A 21,165-nucleotide genomic window follows, 5' to 3' on the forward strand; every position below is an offset into this window, starting at 1 on the left:
ATGCTTCAGTCTAATGCTATTATGTTGCACAAATCTAGCATAAACATTAATTTATGAAGCCTGAGACGGACACTTGACACTTGTGGGGGACTTACTGTGTGTCTATTCGACATGTTATGATATAACAACCATTCAATTATATCATTTTCTTTGGCCAACATGATCTCACTCTGATCTCGCAATGTGACGTTTCCTGGCTAACACATTATGCCAGAAGACATCACTCATTCTTTTTTATTGAAAAAATGTCCTCTATCTTCTGTATGTCGGGTGGTTTTGCTAAAAAAAAAAGCAAGGGTAAAGTTCTTCTTCGTTTTGTTTAATGGCGGTAGCTGGAATGTGGGCCAGAGGGGAAAACAAGCAATCTAAACAAACTAAACAAAATATCAATCTAATATTTATTAAATATTTATATTTTCCTTCCTCAATGCAAAATAAATTGAGAGGGGAAGTTGGGAGCTTTTGTGGTCGCTGGTTCGCGTGGTCCTAGTGCGTGCCAGGTTTCTGTTTTTTTTTCTTATTATGTTTGTTTGTTTTTAATACAACGCTAGTTGTTGGACTGTAAAAAGTAGAGGGGTACAATACTGTTATCTGAAATGGGGGCATGGTGTTCTGTGTAGATTTTTCAGCACATAAATATGAAACTTCCAAAGAATACACAGGAACTAGTTATTCTAAAGTACATTGTTGTCGCCCGGACGGAAGTAGTGGTGCACAGTCAAACACACAAACACTGATGGCGAGCAAAACGTTGAATGGCACGTATACATTTAGTTGTTATCATATTAATTACTCATTTCACAGTTTAACTTAAAGGTAGTTATCGTCTCACAATTGTTAAATAGTAAACAGAACAGTTGGGTCTTCTGGTGTTACATTACAGAATGCTAGCGTATGTTAGCCAACATTTGCTAACCTCTGCTGTGACCATAGGTTGTTTATTTGCTTAGCTTTAATGTCGTTAATGTTCGTAGTTTCTTAGCACGTCCCCAGAGACAGTAAGTGACACCATGTAATCTTAAGTTTGCTGACTTCTCATCTTCCTCTTAATTCTGTTTTCTTTCAGTGGGAGCACATTGGTGGGTACTATAAGTCCATTGTGTTGTTGGTCATCTATTCAATCAGTGCGCCATGCCTACCGTGGTCCTAATGGACGTGTCTCTGTCCATGACACGGCCAGTGTTGCTGGATGGCAGCGATGAGTTTCAGAGGAAGAACCTCGCTGTCCACGGACTGAACATGTTGTTTGAACACATGGCCTCAAACTACCGCTTGGAGTTCACATCACTGATGGCCTTTTCTTCCCTCTGGGAGCTCTTGGTGCCTTTCACCAGAGATTACAATGCATTACAGGTACAAATATAAATAAATAAAATATCCTCATATGAGAAATCAATCTGAAAAGTCAAAGCATGTTTTTCTCGTTTTGGAGAAAACGAGATGTAACATTGGAGAAGAGTTGCGGATTAACTTAATTAATGCATTTTTGTGCACAGGAGGCTCTGAGCAACCTGGAAGATTATGACAAGACATGTCTGGAATCAGCTCTTAATGGAGTTAGTAATGTGGTACAGCAGGAGTGGGGCAGTGCCTGTCCCTGTCAGGTAAATTGGCAGGTCCTTTATACATCATCTTCATCATCACACCTCCTTAATACAGCCGGTGTGCGGTCAAATAATGTGTTCATTGTGCTTTCATCCATCTGTACCCATCTATTGTTGCATGGGGTTGTGTTTATGTACCTCTGTCCTTTGTCCTGCAGGTGGTGCTGGTTACCGATGGATCTCTTGGTATTGGAAAGGGTTCCCTACGTCACTCCCTCCAAACACTGAAGCATCGAGTGGATGACAAGAAGTTCCCACTCCCTTTCCCCTTCCCTACCAAAATGTTCATCATGTCTGTAGCCAATGCAGAGGAGGTACTGACTGAGTCAACAATTGATTTCTATATATTTGCATCTTGACTTGAACACAGTCAGTGTAAATCTATGGAGGAAATGTGATCAGATACCAGGCGACCAGAAGCAGCTGGTCATAAAGACGATCTAAGGTCTACTGGGCCTTTATAGCTTCGATATTGTTGAAGAAATCCTTGTCTTGTGCTATTGCAGTTACAGATGACTGATGCCATGGACAACTTGGAGGAGCTACTTCGTCTCAGCGGAGGTGATGGACAGATCTTTACTACGGAGGGACCTCTTTGCATGAAGAGTGTACAGGCCATGTTTGGGTATGACTCTTCCTGGGAAATAATCCAGAAAGAAATGTACATTTCAATGTTTATATATTTATTTTCGGAGAATGTGTTTGTATGTCTTCAGGAGGCTGATTGATCACGCGTATACTCCCCTCCATGCTGTGCTGCACTGTGGGAACTTGTCCTCGGACGTTCAGGTGTTCCCTCGGCCTGAGCCTATTGTGATGGATGAAGAAGTGGAACCCATGCCCCGATCAGTCAATATTGGTACCCGACAGGCTTCAAATTTCACAATTTAGAGTTCAAGTTCAACAATGTTCCCTTCATCACATCTTTATTCTGTTATACTTGTTTCAGATTTGGAAATTGTCGGCTTCATTGAAATTGCTGACATTTCCAGTCCTCCTGTTATTTCCAGACACTTGGTATTGCCCATCAATGTAAACAAAGGTTAGTGTTGAACATGTGTTGTGTTGTTTTAAAGAAAAACTAAACATTCATACACAGATCAGCTGTATAGCTCTTTGCTTTTGGTGCAACTCATTTTAACAGAAAATATGCTGATTCCGTGTAAAGCAGCAGATTGTTTAAAATCATCCACATCTATTTGCAACAAGGACAGCATATTATAATGTATAATATATAAGACAAATGGGGAGAGAATACAAACAACCTTCTGTTCAAGTAACAGAGCAATCATTTGTACACAGCTTATTGTCCCCTTCCATTGTCAAAGTAAACATCTTTTTTCAAAAATCAAAATCAATGAGCCCTCAGTGTGCAACATTTTGGTATTTTCAATGTGTTTTATTTATACTGCTTTCAGAGGTGGATGAAGTTGGCACAGGAACCACAGATGAGCTTGAGGAGGAACCCTCTGCCAGTCAAATGGCAGGCAAAAGTCCAAATTTCTGTGTACTTTTACATGGCAGCCTGAAAGTGGAGGGCATGGTGGCACTGGTTCAGCTGGGGTGAGATGCAGCAGAGCGTTTATATTTAACATATTCTAATTCTGTTCAAAATTGAGTGCATTTATATTTGAACACACCTGCAGAGTAAATGAAGAAATGGCCCTAAAAGTCAGCTTTTCCTCAGGCCGGAGTGGTACGGCATGCTGTACTCCCAAGCCGACAGCAAAAAGAAATCAAACCTGATGATGTCTCTGTTTGAGCCCGGTCCAGAGCCTCTGCCTTGGCTGGGCAAGATCACACATCTGGGACCAATATCAGGTAACCCTTCACTTCTTCTGTTTTCTCTGCAGACACAAACAAGCACACAGCAAGTTGTAGAACAAAACATCGCCATCGTCTCTTTTGCACTGTTTATATACTCCGTAGCGTCTTGTTCCTGAACACATCATTTATGACACGTTTGGGATATTGTAAAACTTATGACCCACTATGATAACCCTTGTAAAGTTAACTGCTTATTTTTCCTAAAGACCAAAGGCCTTTCTGTTTACAATCAAGCAGTTAATAATTTACAGTTTTCTGACTTTGATCCTGATGTTTCATGACCGTCCTGGTATTTCAGAGGCTGCTGAAAATCCCTACGGAGAGGACGACAGTAAAAGTCCTTTCCCTCTGCAGCCCTCGGCCAAACGAAGCTACGCCCAGAACGTCACTGTGTGGATTAAGGCCAGTGGGCTACAGGTAAAGCAAAGTCACTGTATACAAGCAACGCTATTTGTTGAAGTTACAAGGGAAACGACAGTTGAGTCATAAAAACTTGCCGTCCTTGGTTTGTGTTCCTAAAGTCTAAATGCCGTGGTACTTATGAGACTGGAGAGAGTGTTTTCTCTCAGTGCATTGCAGCTCGGGCCTTATTCAATTAATAGTATCAGTTTCAATTTAGAGTAATTAACCGGATAAAACTGAACTGAATAAAGCATGAACAGACTGAGATGTTATTCCAAACATATGTCTGCTCATCATTCACTTAAGTTATCATGCTGTCATTCCACAGACTGATGTCCAGAAGATCCTGAGGAATGCAAGGAAATTGCCAGATAAAACTCAAACCTTCTACAAGGTAAATCAAGCTGAAAATGGCTCTGAACTATGAACTTAACCCATCACTTTCCTAATTTAACCTTGATTTTTGGATCTGCCAGGAGCTGAACCGTCTTCGGAAGGCCGCCCTGGCTTTTGGTTTCTGGGAGCTCCTGAAGGGAGTGGCGGACCTGTTGGAGAGAGAGTGCACCCTGCTGCCAGACTCCGCCCACCCCGATGCTGCTTTCCAGCTCTCCCACGCCGCACAGCAACTCAAACTGGCCAGCACTGGCGACTCCCAGTATGCTGCTTTCGATCACAACATTGCTCCAATGCACACAGACTTCTCCAGCTGAGCCACGTCTCAATTAGTAATGACCTAAAATATAGTACCCTGTATGTGTGCTTTAAAGAAATCGAAGGGAACCCACATGTGGAACCTAAAGGAGTCTGTTTGATAACGTAGACTCCTTTGACACTGCCTAAACGTGGCGAAAGGTACATCATGAGGTGTTTCTAAAATGTTAGCATGTCGATTTTTTCTTTTTTTTTAAAAACATTGTATGACCGTTTCCACAAATTGACCAGATAACATTTTTTATTAAGTGTCAAATAACATTGACAAGAAACCTGTGAAATTACTGTTGTTGGCATTTCAAATTCAGGTGAAAATAATGAAATAAAGCAGGGAAGGCATACAAAGTCTACATAGCAGGATATTATTGAGCAGAAGTGACACAAAATGCTCTGATTTTAGAAGTCACCGGAGTCATTTTTCCTGAGGTTTGTTGGATGGTTCAAAAATCTGGAATGTTAACAATTAAAGTATTTCTTGAGATTTGTTCTTGTTTCATACACAAATGACTGTATCTCAAATAACACTAGCAATACCACTGCAAAGGAAACAGTATCACAAAAGGCTAGATATCAATTTCTATGGCTTATTATAGCGCTTCACTTGTCTACGAAATACGAACTTAAAGAAATGAATCACCAGTTTATTAAAGTCAATGCAATGATGAAATATTGCATCATCTAGAGCAGGGGTCTCAAACTCATTTTCACTCCGGGCCACATCAGCATCACGGTCGCCTCAAAGGGCCGGTTGGAAATGTAAGACTGTGTAAATGTAACTACTAAAATATTGGTAAATAACTGTCTCTGCATTTGATTATTGTTTATTCAAGTGTAAAAATATTGTACATGCAGTTATATAAATGTAAAAATATATTTAAGCACATTTCTGTTGTAACTTAAATCCTTTTAATTTAGGGTTAAGAAACCCACATTACTCTATCAAAGATCAAACTATTACAGAAAATATCAAACACAAGTTATTACAATAACTTTGTTCAAAGCTTAAAATCCTTTCAAGGGTGCGTTTGCACAATCCCACATGAAGTATTTCATGTGTTTTAAAGCCACGTTTAAAATAGTCTTCAATGTACTCTCAATACATTTCCATGTCAAATGTAGAGTAACCAGCCAAAGAGCTGCTTCTGTGACTGTGTTTAAGTATCTCATCATTATGACTTTCGATCTGAGAATTATGACTTTCTATCATAGTTATGACTTTATATCTCATAACTTCGACTTTCTATCTCATAATTTCGACTATGGGGATATTTTTATTATCAAGTCGAAATTAAAAAAAAACTTTTTTTGCTGGCAGATTCGCTGGACACATAAAATGGCGTGGCGGGCCGCATTCGGCCCGCGGGCCGGGAGTTTGAGACCCCTGATCTAGAGGATGTTCATGTTGACTACAAATTAAAGAAAAACAACTTCCTGTAACTACTAATTTGACTGGAACACTTGAGTATAATTTTAAACATGTTATCCAGAAACAAGCAGGCAGCAAAGGTGTCAGAGGAGTGTTGTTGGTGCTGAAGCTCAATTTGCTTTCCTCTTGGTACGAAAACGCCTCTTCCTTTGCTTGTGAAGATGACGAAAGTTGATAAAGAGTCCTGAAGAGGGGGCGGTAAACCAAAACGTTGATATCGGAACAAAAATGCTGACATTAGAACAAACTATTTGCTTGAATGAATATATATATATATATATATATACATATATATTTTGATGACTTACCCAGAAACATGAGGACGAGATAGACGTACAGGACGCAAGAGAAGCTGACGGAGGTACCGACGGCTTTGGGCAGAGGAATGCTGAAGAGTTTGGCCTCGTCAAAGATGGGAATGGATTGGACCACAGCAACAGCTACATGGGATTGGGAGATACATTGCAGTACTTGTATGAAGAATTAGTAATTCTGAGAGAAACAAACAAGCTCACCTTCAGCTACAACACCTAATGGGTACAGCGGTATCCAGATCGTGTACCGCAGCCATGTGAGGGTTTTCCACTCTGTGTCGAAACAGCCCAGCATGTAAAATGGATACCTGAAATTGGAACATCATGAAGAACCGTGTTATTAATCAACTGACACATTAATAACAGTCCGTCTTCATAACAATGTAGCCTGAATGACCCCGTTTACTGTAACCTTTGACCTCAAAACCTGTCAAACAGCACCTGCGTTGCTTCTGCCATTTTACTTACAGTGCGGTTGTTGTGTTGACAGTTTTACATTCTGTTGTAACACTGCAACTAAGAATTATTTTTAACACCAAAATCATCTGCTTATTATTTTTTTCCGACTAACAGTCCAAACCCCAAAATATTCAAATGACTTGCAAAAAATGTTTGGCATTTATACCATCATATATAATTGCCCTTTCAATGGTCAGTCTGCTTGAACACACAGCATTTTGAACAAAACTTTTTTGTTTTGCAAACCCTTCATACAGAATAACATTTTATAAAGAAGACTCTCTACAACCTAAAAGCATGAAAGACAGTTCAAACATGTAGATTAAGGCAGATGAGGAATTACCTAAAAATCTCAATGGCGCTCCACAGATAGAAAACGAAGAACACGACTGGCTGGTTGTGCATTTCTTCCACACTACCAAAAATGATGAAGAGAATAAAATTCCTTCCAACCACCTAGTCAAAGAACAAAACCCAAACAAAAATAGTTGTTACACTTGAAACGCATTGGCACGGTTACAACAAGCAGGTGTCACTGCACATCAAACAAATGAGCAGCACCATACCTGTATGAGAGTCGGAATAACACCCGTCCGGACTACACCAAAAGCAGCGTTAAGGACCTCTACTGAAGCCAGGGTCTGGCAGAAGAACATCACGTCCGATATGGTGTGAAAAGTGTCGTACAGAGAATCTGACACGAGAGGAGTTAGAAATGATCGGTCTTGCCAGGTTTTTGAGAAGAAATTGATCAGAGAAGGAAAAACAAATAGAAAGTTAAGCCTCAGACGTCTTCTGTTTCCTCACCTTGGCCAAAGATAAAGAGCCGCACGGTCATGTTGACAAAGATCCATGAGAAGCCAAGAAACTGAACCAGATTATACACAAACAAATATCCTGTTGTCAGGCTGACGAACCCTGAAACATTTGAAAGAAAGAGAAAACATTGAGGCAACTGACAATAACAACTTGCTTGAAACTCTTAACTCGGAGAGATTTGCACTCACCTTCCTCTTCGTGCCTTGAAGCCCTCAGCATGTTCTTTTTGTCCTCCTTAACAAAGTAAAACATGTGTATACAAGTGTTCAATCTTTGGCCTTGTTATTGTAACCAAGTGGAACTGACGGTGTAACTAGTGGGTCCGTCGGACCAGTAATGAGGTGCACGGTCCTGATTAGGGGGGGCCGGGGGGGTTGCTGAACAGGTGGGTGGAAGGATAATCTTTTGGGTTGGTTTTCTGGTTATTGGCAGTTATTGGTGAGTACTTATGTTTTTGTTTTCATTTCTTTTCTAGTTAGTGGGACGCTGCCTTGGTCTTTTTGTTTTGTTTATTTGGCTTTAAATGGTTTGATATCTATCTGATCGCCTGGTCTGTGAACTCCTCCTGCCTGCTAAACCAGCTGTCACTGGTTACTCCACATAGGTTGTACCAATAAAGCATTTATATTTTTATAACACTGCTTCCTGTGTGTATGTGCCTTTACGGTGTTGTGAACCGGATCTCTGTGGTAACTAGGTGCTACAATATGTATACAAGTGTTCAATCTTTGGCCTTGTTATCAAGGTATAGTACATTCTTAGCCAGTTACACATTTTGCAATTTTGACTGTTATTTAATACAGCTGTCAAATGCACAGGGCGGTGCGTGTAAATGTCCCTAAGATGAAAAAAGAAAACATGAATCTCACTTTTTCCCGCATCTCCATCTCAGCATCGGACTCGTCCAGCCAGCGGTCAAAGTCTGGTGTCAGGAAGACTGGTTTGCGCTCCTGTAGCGTCAGTCTTTCCCACCAGCCTCGCTGCTCTTTCTGCAAAGTGATATTGACCTGCCGCTGCGTGGACCTGTGGCTCACCTGGACGCACAGGTAATGAGCACAATCAACAAAACCAGTAGGCACAGGTAGAAAAAAGGAAATATGTAAGATTGATTTTTACCTCTGACTTTACTGGTAAAAGAAACTCGAAACTGAACTCGTATTCATTTTGTCCTTTTGCACCATGGCCCTGGGCTACACACAAAATACCACAACAATCTTACAAATCATGAACTTCTAGAAACATTTTCATTGCAGAAATGAACATGAAGTGTGTGTGTCACCTCTAAACTGAAGCACTTTTTCATGGACTTGGACGTCGATGTTCTGCAAAAAAGAAGCAGAGAGGCAGATGATGAGTTTATACTTCCTCTTAAGAGTTAGAATTCAAGCATTAAATTACAACCGGTGCACACTACAGCGGAAGAGGGACAACAATAAGGTCTATTCAAAGTCTAGGCATATTCAAAACAAAGCTAAGGCTAGTTTAACAATCTACAATCCATCAGCCATAGTGACATTTAATAATGAGCCACAATCATTTCCTTGTTTAAAGAAGATTGAGGAAATGAGCTGTTTCACACATTATCCACCCTGAATCAGCTCTTGTTCATGTTACTGTGTGCATGTACAGGTATAAACAGCACTATAAAAAACTAACTATATGACTATGATGACAACATTTAGACAGGAGCAAACAAAAGTGTGCTGAAGAGTGTCCTTCAGGCAGCCTGACATCTTTGGATGAAGCAGCACCTGCCCTTTACCTTTAATAACCTCAACTCATGCAACTGACCGTGCGCACACACACACACGTTCTTAAAACCATGATGCTCGTCTCTAAAGTAGCGCATCTCTTCACAGGGTTTGTGCGATTAAACCCGATTAATAATATCAGGCCTTAGCAGAGGGCTTTTTAAAATATCAACTATCACCTAAAAACAACACGCATTTTTCCATTCAATTATGCAAAGTGTGCAGCTACCCAGCGGTGTGGCATTTTCAGGAACCTGCACCCTTCATTTGCTTAATCTAATATTTAGCTTTAGAGACATATAATATTACACGAGCCTGAGATAGATAGAAGTGAGTGCAGGTAGTTTGCAGGTCCTGTCTCGGTAGCTCACCTGAGCGTCCGTCAGGTCCACTCGCAGGTAAATGTCGTCATGGCGTTGAGCCCAGTAAACGAGAGGCGTGAGCGGCATTGTTCGGTTTTTTTTTTTTTCGTTGGTTCAAACAAATATCAGGCTGGACGAACAATGAATGGTCTCATCGCTTCATGCTAACTGGCGTGCAAGGGCTTCTTCAGCAAATACCCAGAATATATCGCGAACGCGCTCTCACGAACCCGCAACGTAGCGACGTACTCGTGCAGGAGACAGAGACGTTGGTTGTGCTCTCCTCTGATTGGCTGGCAGGTGAATGTTTACGGAAATAGTGAAAAGGTGTTCAAGGGAGCGATAGTTTTGTTGAACTGTTCTTGTTGATATACCAATATGGAGACAGCGGAGCATGTTGACGGTCTAATGACTGATTTGTCGAGATCTTGCGGGACATTTCGTGTTCTTGTTGGCGTGACGGGAAGCGTGGCATCATTGAAACTGCCTCTTTTAGTATCCCAGCTCCTTCAGCTCCCTGGGGTGAGCTACTTCCGCCTTCATTATTTGTATTCAGAGCCTGCTGTTAACGACCGTCTCTTGTGTCTCTCTCAGTTACTTGTACAACTAGTAGATGCCAATGCATCCTCACACATTATTGTTTCCCCACATGGCAGAGTGCACAACTCACCCCTGATGCAAGATGGAGATATTGCAGCTGTAAGCCAGCTGTGTAAAACATCTTATTATAGTCCTATTAGTCAGATACGTTATGGTTTGAAGCCTCACAAATGACAGTAAGAGAGATATCTGTATTATTGTGAGAAACGTTATGCAATACATAGAATAAGGACAGTGTTAGGGCTTTATATTGTTATACTAAACACATTTGAGAGCTGTAACCATCCTAAATAGTTGCATAACGTTAGATCATTCAGCATGAGAGAAACTCAAACTCTGGGAATTACACTAAGTAATGAATTTATCTAGAATAGTTTGTAATAATAAATATAATGGAAAAAGTCATAATATAGTGTGTCATAAAAAGTCATAGTATAGCATACCATACAAAAAACTTATAAAAATGATCTGGGAAAGATAATAAAAAATATTACGATAGTTTGTCATTAAAAAACATTAAAGGAATCCTGAATACGATAATAGTGTATCATGAGGTCCTTATAGGTGCAGTCAAAACCACATGCCCGGTGTTATTGTGAAAATATTGCCACACAATTCTGTGAAAGGTGCCTAAGTTCTTCTAAAATGTAAGACTCATAAATAGTCTCCAAGATAAGATCAGTTACTCAACATGTGTATGAGTCTTATCTTCATTTTCCACCTCTTCAGCAATACTAAAAAAGTGCTTAACATCCCTGTGACTGTTACCGTCTGTTTTATGCTTTAGGTGGATGTAAGGGCAGTCACCACGGAGCATGCCAAGCACTTCTACAACTCTGCAGAGGTTTCAGTAAAAATCTACAGTGACATGGATGAGTGGGAGGTAACAATGAATTTTTAAAAGGTCCTAGTTAAGCCATTCTTTACTGACAGTCTATAGCAGAGTTTCTCAAACTTGGTGCTTCTGATCAGCTGACTGGATTGTGTACGATTTTTTTTCAATTATATTTTAACAACTGGTGTATTTTTAGTAATTAATAAGTGACATATCTGCACACAGTCCATTTTAAGGTTGCTGTATGCCATTAAAATGTAACTTTTGAAACTTAAAAGAATGAATGCGAAATACCATTGAGAAACTGGTCTAAAGTATCATGCCACGAGGTAGTGAGTGTGTCATTGGTTGTGTTCCTGACAGCATGCATCTGTTCTAGCTTTGGACTCAGAGAACTGATCCCGTGTTGCACATTGAACTACGGCGCTGGGCAGACCTACTCGTCATTGCCCCCCTTGATGCCAACACTCTTGGAAAGATTGCAAATGGTATTTGTGACAATCTCTTGGTAAGAAGATGCAATTCTTATGCGATTACCGACAAAATGTTATGGCAAATAATAATTGATAACATGATTTCTATGGAATTATTTCTAAGTTGATTATTGTCTTTGGCAGACATGTGTGGTAAGAGCCTGGGATACCAGTCGCCCTCTCCTCTTCTGCCCCGCAATGAATACAGCTATGTGGCAGCATCCCATCACAGCCCAGCAGGTATCCAGGCTAACAGAGTTTGGATATGTGGAAATCCCCTGCATTGCTAAAAAGCTAGTATGTGGAGATGAAGGTGGGTTTAAATACAAGGAAGTAACCGGAAGATATTAAGTATCTACAACCTCTACTTTTACCTTGAGATGTCTCAGAATGCGGGACACAACAGGACACATTGGAAACATAAACAGTACTCTAGCTTAAAGTGCTTCCATTATATAGATTATAACAGATAACTCTTTTAGGTATGCAGGTCAATCAAGAAATAATTCTTACCTTAAATGACATAAGTCGTCCTCAATGGCAGTAATTGTAAAATAATAAGTAAAGTTGTTGCATGTACCTTATGATCATATCTGACCACAGACTTCAAGCTTTCAACTAGAGAAAGCCTAACCTTCCTTTAACTACTAGCTCATCAGTTATATTTGTGCTTTTCATTAGAACATACTTAAAACTCTTAAAGCCCTAAGAATGAGCTCTTCAGTTAAGAGTCTACTACTTAACTTCTGTTTCCAACCAATTGAAATGAGGTTTGACCCGAAGCAGTTAGGGATGTTTGTTTTTCCAAGCGACATTCATTAAGTAAGATTAGATTGTTTGATCAACTCAGTCATGCACCGACTGGTACAGCAGAGGACAAATTGTAAAATGTGCCAAATGCCAGAATTGATTTGGGGAGAATTAGCATAATGTATTCTTTCCTACAGAAGGTGTTTGTGTAATTCTGTAATTCTTTACTTTGTTGCAGGTAAAGGGGCGATGGCAGAGGTATCGACCATTGTCAGTGTTGTTAATCAGTATCTTCAGAAACCAGATGAGACATCTCAGACAACATGCACATCACATTGTATTGTACATTCAGCTAGCACCAAAACAAATAGAAAATAAAGCATGATGACAGGTCTTCAAAATGAGTTTGTGTCCAAAGCTCCAAGCACACACCCATGGCAAACATACATAGTTGTTTTCATCCATTTCACCTCTTCTTGTTGGGATTGCACAGGTGTATAATAACACTGGTGTCGTCTTGACTCTTCTGTTAGTTTTGCTTCAGGGCAACATGCAAATGTGTGGAAGTGTATTTCCAACTGTAAGTATATTTATAAATAAAAAATGTCAAAAATTCTACCTTCTTTAAAAATGGTGATTCCTGCACTGACACACTGGAATTGCCTTTGTGTTATAGATGAAATCAATTTGGAGAAAAAACTGTTTTCAAAAAGGGATTTTAACCGTGTTTGTATATGTTTTGTATTCAAATTTTTTCTTTCAAGACTAACGTTGGACCCCATTTTCCCATATTTTGTATTTAAGTGACTAATGGGGACATTTCTTTCTAGAATTTGTCCAGTTTTCTGTTTTTGCAGTTTTTCAGTGTCAAAACAGCATCATGGAAAATGACTCTACAGGGAAATAAAACGTTTTTCTTTACCTTTTGCTTCATCCGGCCTATTTGTTCTCATTTCCAAGTCCCACTCAAGGATACATCTGAATGTGGAGCAGCAGCAGGTCCCCCTCTTTGCAGCGTTCTTCCTCTGGACCTTATAAAGCCACAACACCTACATGAACAGCAGGAGTCTCCAGAGCTTGGCGGCCTTGGAGCAGCTGGTTCACCCTTCTCTTCCTGTTGCCCCTCTTTCTCTCTCCTCGTCTGTTCTTCAGTTTGTAGGAGCTCTTTGTCTACATATAGGCTCACATAAATACAGGCGGCCATCAAATTCAAGAATCTCATGCCCATTGTCAAAATCATCGAAATAGTCAATCATGACACCAAAAATCTTTTTAAATAACACTGAGCTACGATTATTTCTGTACTGAAACACAAACTCTTCCCAGCCAAGCACACATATTTGAGAAGCCTCTTTCTGGCAGGGATCTCCTATAAGGTCTCGGCAACAACCCCACATGGTTACATTTAGGACGAGATCATATTTTGGATCAGATAGGTCGAAAGCCCTGAAGGCAAACGTATCCAGTGTGTGTGGTGAACTGTCTTTTAATGAACTGGTTTATTTTCTGAGGCAGGTATGTCGTAGGAGTGGGCCGGTCTTTCGGGGCCCATGTCGACTAACCAGGAAGTAATCAGATTGATGATCCTCTCTGTCTCGTTATTTTTACGGTGTCTTTTGAAAGACGGAACAGTTTTGACGTGAGTGTTTTGAACAGGCATCGACACCTACCACCAACTGTGTCGTTCACTCTTGCCCTCGTTAAGTGTCCTCGGCATCTCAACCACAGCCACACGAATGAGTTGTTAATTTTACAGCAAACTCTTCCGTTTATTATCGTCTTTCAAAAGACACCGTAAAAACAATGGGTCCAGAAAGGCCACTCCTAATACCTGCCTATTACGCCCGTGAATATCCCCAGTTCATTCAAAACCAGTTCATCTCGTCCCAACGGCTTTCACGTTCCCATTGTTGTCGTCTGACAACACGCCACCTTTTGAGAATTTGATTTTGTTGGTCATATATTAACATAAGCAATATAAATCTTGGTCATAAAAGAATGATTGACTTTCTCAGAAGAGACATTTGAATGTCTTGGAAATAAGTGCATGTTTACAGCTTGATGACAAAGAAATACATTTAATTATCATATGGGTCCATTACTGTTCTTTCTTGGTTGAGTACACTGTCCATTCAAAGTGATCCCGTCCACCAAAACCCAGTTGATACAAATCCCTTCCTCAGTGTAGTGTGAAGAACTTCTCCAGATATGTCCAGAACATTCAGGAATCTCCTTGCAGCATCCAGAACCATGTTGATTATGTTCAACATCCCCTGTATTTCAACCATACAATAGAGTGAGACTCTCCATAATGTCAGGTAGCCTACTTATAATAACAATCAGAGGCTGTCAGTGGCAAAAACAAGCACTTTTAGTGGACGTATATGATGGTGCCAGCTTGCCCCCATAGGATTACTTTACATTGTGTTCTTCCTCAACACTGGACCAATTTTGGAAATTGTTGTCGACGGTAGTCGGTTAGACTAATGGGGACAACGGGGAGACTAAATGATCAGGTTAAAAGATACAGCAAACTGGTCATTATGTACTAAAAACTCAAGACATGCATGTGCTGATTAAGTTGTCAATTTTAGTGTGAACAACATTCCTCTTCTTGTCTGCGTTGTTGTAGTTTGGAATATGTTTTCCATAAGGCACTTTGACATACTGACTTTACAGCAGGACACATACCGGTAACATAAAGCTGAGATATGTTTTTCACAGATTCAGTGACGATTGGGCACAAATAGTGTCTTCATTTGATCAACTGTTATTTAACTTATGGAGACAATATTTCTGATTAATAATTTGGAAAAAGGTCCTTGTGTTATTGTGGCTTAGTTGAGATGATACACAGTACTTTACAATTGTACAAAGTGCTCTTAGCCATGACTGAAAGCAACTGAGGTCAAAAGTGATGAAACCCATGTTTGACATAGTTTTACATGTTTATCTCTGTGAAAACACTTCATCTTAACAAACCAGTCTGCATTGTGTCAAGAGAAGACACAAGAGAATATCAAACCAGACAATGTCGTGTTTATGTTAGTGAGGGAAAGCAGATAGCAACAACTGTCTTGCTTTAGACGGTAAAGAGCTCAGCCTTGGAGATGTGTCTGCTCTGCCGAATTATCATGTTGAACAAGGAGTAGATCTAAATCCTCAAACATTGTCATCCAGAGAACAAAAACATTTGGCAATAACATAGTTGCAAAACAAATTCACAAACATAACTCAGTGCTGTTATTATAAAGTTGATGATTTAAATTCCTCTATATTATACCTTTTATTGTTTTTGGAAACATGCATCACCGGTGAATCCTTAAATGTATTTCTTTGTCATCAAGCTGTAAACATGCACTTATATCCAAAACATTGAAATATCTCTTCCCTGAGACAGTCAACTCTTCCTTTAAAACCAACATTTGTGCTGCTGTTGTTTTGTTTGTCTCTGCTCTCCAGATACCGGTTGTTCTATTTTATCGTAGTTAATGTCAGTTGCTACCAAATCCCAGTGAGGCTGGGAGAATTTGGCTTGCAAATAACCGGGGGCAATGATACTGTTGAGCTGTCGAGGTTGCAGCACATGGAGGCATGTGAATGGCTCTCCAGACAAAAAACATTCTTCCCTGAGCCATAACTTGTCCTGCTGCTATTGGCTGCTGAGTGATTCTGTTAATGATGCCAAAAAAACATTACATCAGCCACAACGATAAGGGCGGTGTTGCTGAGACCTTGGGCAGCTGCAGGTGTGCCTATTGTGTATAACACCCCGTTCTCACAACTATGGAAGAAATCCTCAAAACTACAGATAGGCTGTACTCAGATGCAATGTGCTTTCAAGAGTACTTCTTTTCTTTCTCTTTTTCTCTGCTAAACAACCTGTTTATCAAAGATGTTCACGAACTAACAAAGTCTACCAAAAATACATTGCAGGACAAAACTGTGATTCCCACAAATTCTAATAGAAACACTTTTGTAAATGAGGGCTTATGTATCTAAATATATAAAAGCATATCAGCTCAATCCCCATACTGCCTTCATACTTCCCTGTCACTGTCAGTTAAATGATTAGCTCAGTTCCTTACAACAAACGAATTACTACTATCGTTCCAATCTCAAATATAAAGGAATGGTTCGGCATTTTTTTAATTCATCACTACCTTATGCCTGCTACCTTCAGGTATGAGTAACTTCATTTACTTATGTCCACATGATTAATTGCAGAGTGCATACTTCTCACAATGTGGAATGACAAACACGAATTTCACCTATAAACACTCAGTGTCACAAGTGTACGTGCATGTATTTGGGTCTCGTTTGTCTATTGCAACTCGAACAGTCCCCGGGCTCAACATGTGACCTCTGGGAATATTCAACAGTGTTTCATCAGAAACTACATCCTGAGAGATCACCTCCTCTACTCCCCGTGTCCCCACATCTCACCTTATTGACTTTAAAAGTGGTAAACACACAATTAGAACAACTTGAATGTGTGACATATTGTACTTAATATATTGTGTACTTATAGTGTCCTGTATGTTACAAACAAATGCAATTATAAAGTTGTGTATTTTCCATTGGAATAAATATAAATAATAGCGTAATAATAATAACAATAAAATATAATTCATTTAAAACATCCTAATAAAAATCCTGTGAAGATGTGATATTTTGTGTAACAGTTCATTTATCACTGTTTTTGATGGCCCCATGCGAAAGACGAATCTTCAAGATCATTTGTTTATCCTAAAAAAAGTTACGTTTATCTGCTAAATGTTTGCTCCGGATTATTTGTGTGTGTTTATGCATATTAGATATTTAACAAAAGCAAGTTTCATGGAGGGAAATAACCTTCAACAAGACAGTACTGCCATTATGCTAGCAGTAAATATTTGCATATCAGGAAACAGGAGATTACAAAAGAAAGATGAAATAAAATAGCCGCTTCATTCGGTGTAATCATTTACTAACTTGGCTTCCAATGGGTCCCCAGGAAGGATTAAGAATGGCAACACTTTGCACTGCCTGTGTATTTGCCTTCCAGTCAACAATACTGAAAACTGTGTTGGTTGGCCTCAAGCTGTAATGCCATGGTAACTGGAAATAAGGGAGATGTGAAAGCACTCCGTGGGGAAAGGTTCCTGCCTCCTCTCCTCAGTCAAACCCCCTGGCGAGCGTCTCTTTACCTGCGAGGCCACAGGGACTGATGGAAGCTACCAACTTGTCTAGACTAAACTGTGGCAGTCCCACAGGACACACAAATTAGACTCCAACTCACAGGTGAGGAGGGACTGGTATGATGCAAGTGCAACAATAAATTAAGCCATTCAGAGTTTGAATCAAGCAAGTGGAAGAATTTAAGCTTACAATAATGCTGGATTGTATTTTTGTGTAATGATCTGCCTCTATATCTTGTGATATTACACTGTCAATTAATCATGGTGTACACACATCAACTATAGGCTCATGGACAAATGTGGAGCAATTCTGTCTGAGGTAATCGCTGACCTGATTTTAACTTTCGCCAACCAAAGTCAACCATTAACTGATCTAAACAAATGGGGATTCTGTGCTAGAGAGTTTCTTCAGCAGTTATTTTTTTGTCTGTACAAGTGATATAGACTCTGTAGTTCATGGTGACATGCAACCTGTGACAGTCTGGATACAGCATGCTACCTGCATGCATGAGACGTCAGCCGTATTATAGCAAGCCTAATTCCCCATACATCATTATAGAAATGGACTCCAAATAATTTGGGGGTTTTTTGTGTCCTATTTGTCATCACGAGCCAAACAGATTGATTCCATTCATTACTCTATATTGTATAGTTCTCTTTGTTGTAAAAGTGCAGTGGGATAACTTTCAGGAGGTCCCAAATACTTTTTATAGCTATGTGAATAATAAAAAAATAAATATGGATGCATGGTTGCAACAAAAAAAAGACTCGAAAAACACCATGTCTTATTTCTACTTCCATGGAGTGAAATCATTTCTTAATTGTGGTGATTGAGAAATCCAGATGTGTTGTCTGTCAATTAATGAATAAACTCTAATTACAATTAAGGTGGCATCAGCATGCAGCCGAACATTAAGAGCCAATAAAAGTGGAAAAGTGGAAAGCGGGAAAACATCAGATGTGTAGACAACAAGCCATGAAGAGACAGAGGGTGTGACTCCGCCTATTGATCAAAGTCCATCCTCCTCCCTTTTGTCTTTTCTTCAGTTTGTTAACTTCTCCAAAAGCCGCATGGACTTCGGACGAGCCGCCCAAACCTCTTGGCTGGCCTTCGTTTCAATAGGTTGTGTTTTGGCACATCCGGACTGACCCGGTCCGTTTACAAGCAGATACTTTCCGCTCCTTTCTCAGCAGTGGTGTTTCATGGAGTCTTTGTGGAAATCATTTATTGTCAACACAGCGGCGAGGTAAGAAAACACATTTACTGCTCAATCTTCAAAAATCCAAATCAACAACGGATTATGATGTCATCAAATCGTGTTTAACAAACACACACGCATGGGGTGCAGCCTATTCTCATAGAAAGCATGACAGATTGTGAAACTATTTGATGTCGCCAAAGCATCGCAAGTGTTTGAAACTGTGTTTTTAGTTTTTGCCCACAGTGTGGTGGTTTTAGTTTTGCCGTGGTTAGCGACGCTTTTGCAGCGTGTATGGAAATAACTTTCACCGTGATCGAGTTTTTTGCGCTTATACTATTTTCATATTATTTGCGTTGTGTTCATTTGAGCAGGCTGGTCATGCTGGCAGGGCAACACGCTCCTGTTTTCTTATGTAGTTTTATAAAAACATTTGGCCTATTAGTATAAGCGCCACAAAAAAAAAAAAAAAGAACCTGCGAAGACACTTTTTTCTCAGAGCATAAGTTCCTCTTTTATGTTTGTACTGAGTCCTTTTATTGGTTACTTTGAGATTTAGACTACTTTGCCGGAAAGAAACTTTTTTTTCTTCACGTCACGTGAACTTGCTGACATCTTCCAACTTGTTTTAACCTGACAGTAATCACCAGATTATAACTGTTAGACACATTTGTTTTTGCCGAATCACTCCTTTCCCACGTGGCTTAAGGCTCAGCTTGTCAATTTGGACGGTTGCGTTCGGAAGTCACTCTATGGCATCACTCTACAGATCTGGGAATGCAGATCACATGCACGCGCGCGCACACACACACACACACACACACGCACCCTTCACAGAGTGCAGCTTTCAGTCATCTGAAAACAGCCCTGAGCAGTTTAATCCATGCACATTGCCTAAACCCTGTCAAAAGACAGTGATGTTTTGCAGTGTGATCTTTTAGTTTTTAGGAGGTTATTGAAAATGAGTGTCCACTGGTGGGAAAACAAAAAATGCAAGTTAGAAAAAAGCAAACGACAACCTTTTAAAATGGTTCATGCTGAATGTCTTGCCAGTTCATGCAGATGTTTGTGTGTCAGAGTCATGAGTTCATCACTTGATGAGGTCATCTTTCCTTCTCCTCCTACGCCAAACTGTCAGCCTCAAGCTGTTGCATTATGCTGCCTTCACATGCCTGTTGGAAAATACAGATGTAGGAGTTGAGCATGCGTAAATACTAAAGGGGTATTTTTTAAAGGGGTAAAAAAAAAAGCTTGAATTTTCATTGGTTTATCTTCACTGATGTGGAAGTTGATCAATATTATAAAGTGCTAAATAATCTCTCCATCAACTGAAAATGAATCCTCAACTATTTTGATAATTAATTAATCGTTTAAGTACATTTTCAATGCTGAAATTAACTTCTTGAAGGCATTAAGTAATACTTGTTCTGTACATATATTTTAGTACTGTAGACGATTTTTCTATTTGGGAGAAGTTCATGAAAAAGGAACAAGGGTATGACTCAGGGTGTGTGGTAATACAATGCAGAATTGAAACAGCCTGTAATGTTGGTTCTCAGGGCATTGACACGAGATGAGAAGTGCATGGTAGATGAAGGGATAAGTTCTGGTTTGATAACAGCCAGAATAAAGCTCTTCGATGTGACTGGGATGACACATCTGATAGGAGCCATAGTAAGACCATAAAACATCAAATATGACTCAAATGCAGTATCACAGTAATGCAGTCCCATTGTAATTGTTATATATACAGACATGGCCTTAGTGAAGAATCCTTTCAATCACACAAGGATGATAGATCACCATCACATCAACCGGTAAAGCTGTAGGCTCCACCATGAAAGCTGGTTTGTTTATTGCAAAATGTGGCAACTATCACATTGGCCCTTAGGAAACGGACTATAAGCTATGAATCATCATTGCACATTTCTACTTCTTTGCTGCTTGTTTCATTTTGCTTCCATCTATGTGCATCAGCTGAAAGGGGTTTATGTGACGTGTGATAAGCCACAAGATTCGCATGTTGATAAAATGCCTCAAGTTAGTTATTACCTAAAGATGACCTCTTAATGTGTGCAAAAAGTGTTTTTTGTCCTATCTGATGTCTGAGGTGGGAGTTTATTCAAGCTAATTAGAAATCCTTTGAAACAATTTTGCATAGATATAAAATAATGAATGGCAGTGTCTAATTGTTGTTACTATATTCTCAGGTCTGGAGCTATATCATTGCACCATCATAACAAAGGACTATATGATGAGCAGCCAGTCAATGCACGCCATTGTTGATCCAGTGTTTCGAAGCAAGATGCCACTGTTGGATGGGACGATAGCATCCACAGGACTGTCCAAACCACAAACTATGTCTGGTTTCCTGGGTAAGCAGATGCTGCAGTACAGCGGGGCCTACTTCACTCATGATCCCAGAGGAAAAGACGAGGCACAATTCACTCCTC

At 39.9% G+C, this 21,165-nt stretch overlaps 3 protein-coding genes across 3 annotated transcripts; 2 read left to right on the forward strand and 1 right to left on the reverse strand.

Moving 5' to 3' along the window:
- The first annotated feature begins 695 nt into the window (after positions 1-695).
- ints14 (integrator complex subunit 14) lies at positions 696-6,013 on the forward strand. The gene is made up of 12 exons (XM_079280163.1): positions 696-758; positions 1,067-1,353; positions 1,497-1,604; positions 1,763-1,918; positions 2,111-2,229; positions 2,321-2,463; positions 2,554-2,646; positions 3,023-3,167; positions 3,292-3,425; positions 3,730-3,848; positions 4,162-4,227; positions 4,310-6,013. Exons 2-12 carry the CDS (start codon positions 1,132-1,134, stop codon positions 4,541-4,543), a joined length of 1,539 nt encoding a protein of 512 aa, XP_079136289.1. The 5' UTR covers positions 696-758; positions 1,067-1,131; the 3' UTR covers positions 4,544-6,013.
- Positions 6,014-6,022: 9 nt separating this feature from the next.
- Positions 6,023-9,799, reverse strand: hacd3 (3-hydroxyacyl-CoA dehydratase 3). The gene is made up of 11 exons (XM_079280174.1): positions 9,685-9,799; positions 8,842-8,884; positions 8,679-8,752; positions 8,432-8,596; positions 7,751-7,796; positions 7,551-7,661; positions 7,310-7,437; positions 7,087-7,199; positions 6,486-6,592; positions 6,279-6,410; positions 6,023-6,154 (listed from the first exon to the last, which is right to left on the reverse strand). The coding sequence occupies exons 1-11, from the start codon at positions 9,760-9,762 to the stop codon at positions 6,081-6,083; spliced, it is 1,071 nt and encodes a 356-aa protein (XP_079136300.1). The 5' UTR covers positions 9,763-9,799; the 3' UTR covers positions 6,023-6,080.
- A 246-nt stretch (positions 9,800-10,045) lies between these two features.
- On the forward strand, positions 10,046-12,977 carry ppcdc (phosphopantothenoylcysteine decarboxylase). The gene is made up of 5 exons (XM_079279994.1): positions 10,046-10,197; positions 11,063-11,158; positions 11,490-11,618; positions 11,728-11,896; positions 12,572-12,977. Exons 1-5 carry the CDS (start codon positions 10,054-10,056, stop codon positions 12,709-12,711), a joined length of 678 nt encoding a protein of 225 aa, XP_079136120.1. The 5' UTR covers positions 10,046-10,053; the 3' UTR covers positions 12,712-12,977.
- The last annotated feature ends 8,188 nt before the right edge of the window (positions 12,978-21,165 follow it).

Source organism: Melanostigma gelatinosum, assembly GCF_949748355.1.
Source record: "Melanostigma gelatinosum genome assembly, chromosome: 1".
In the NCBI taxonomy this organism is placed as follows: domain Eukaryota; kingdom Metazoa; phylum Chordata; class Actinopteri; order Perciformes; family Zoarcidae; genus Melanostigma; species Melanostigma gelatinosum.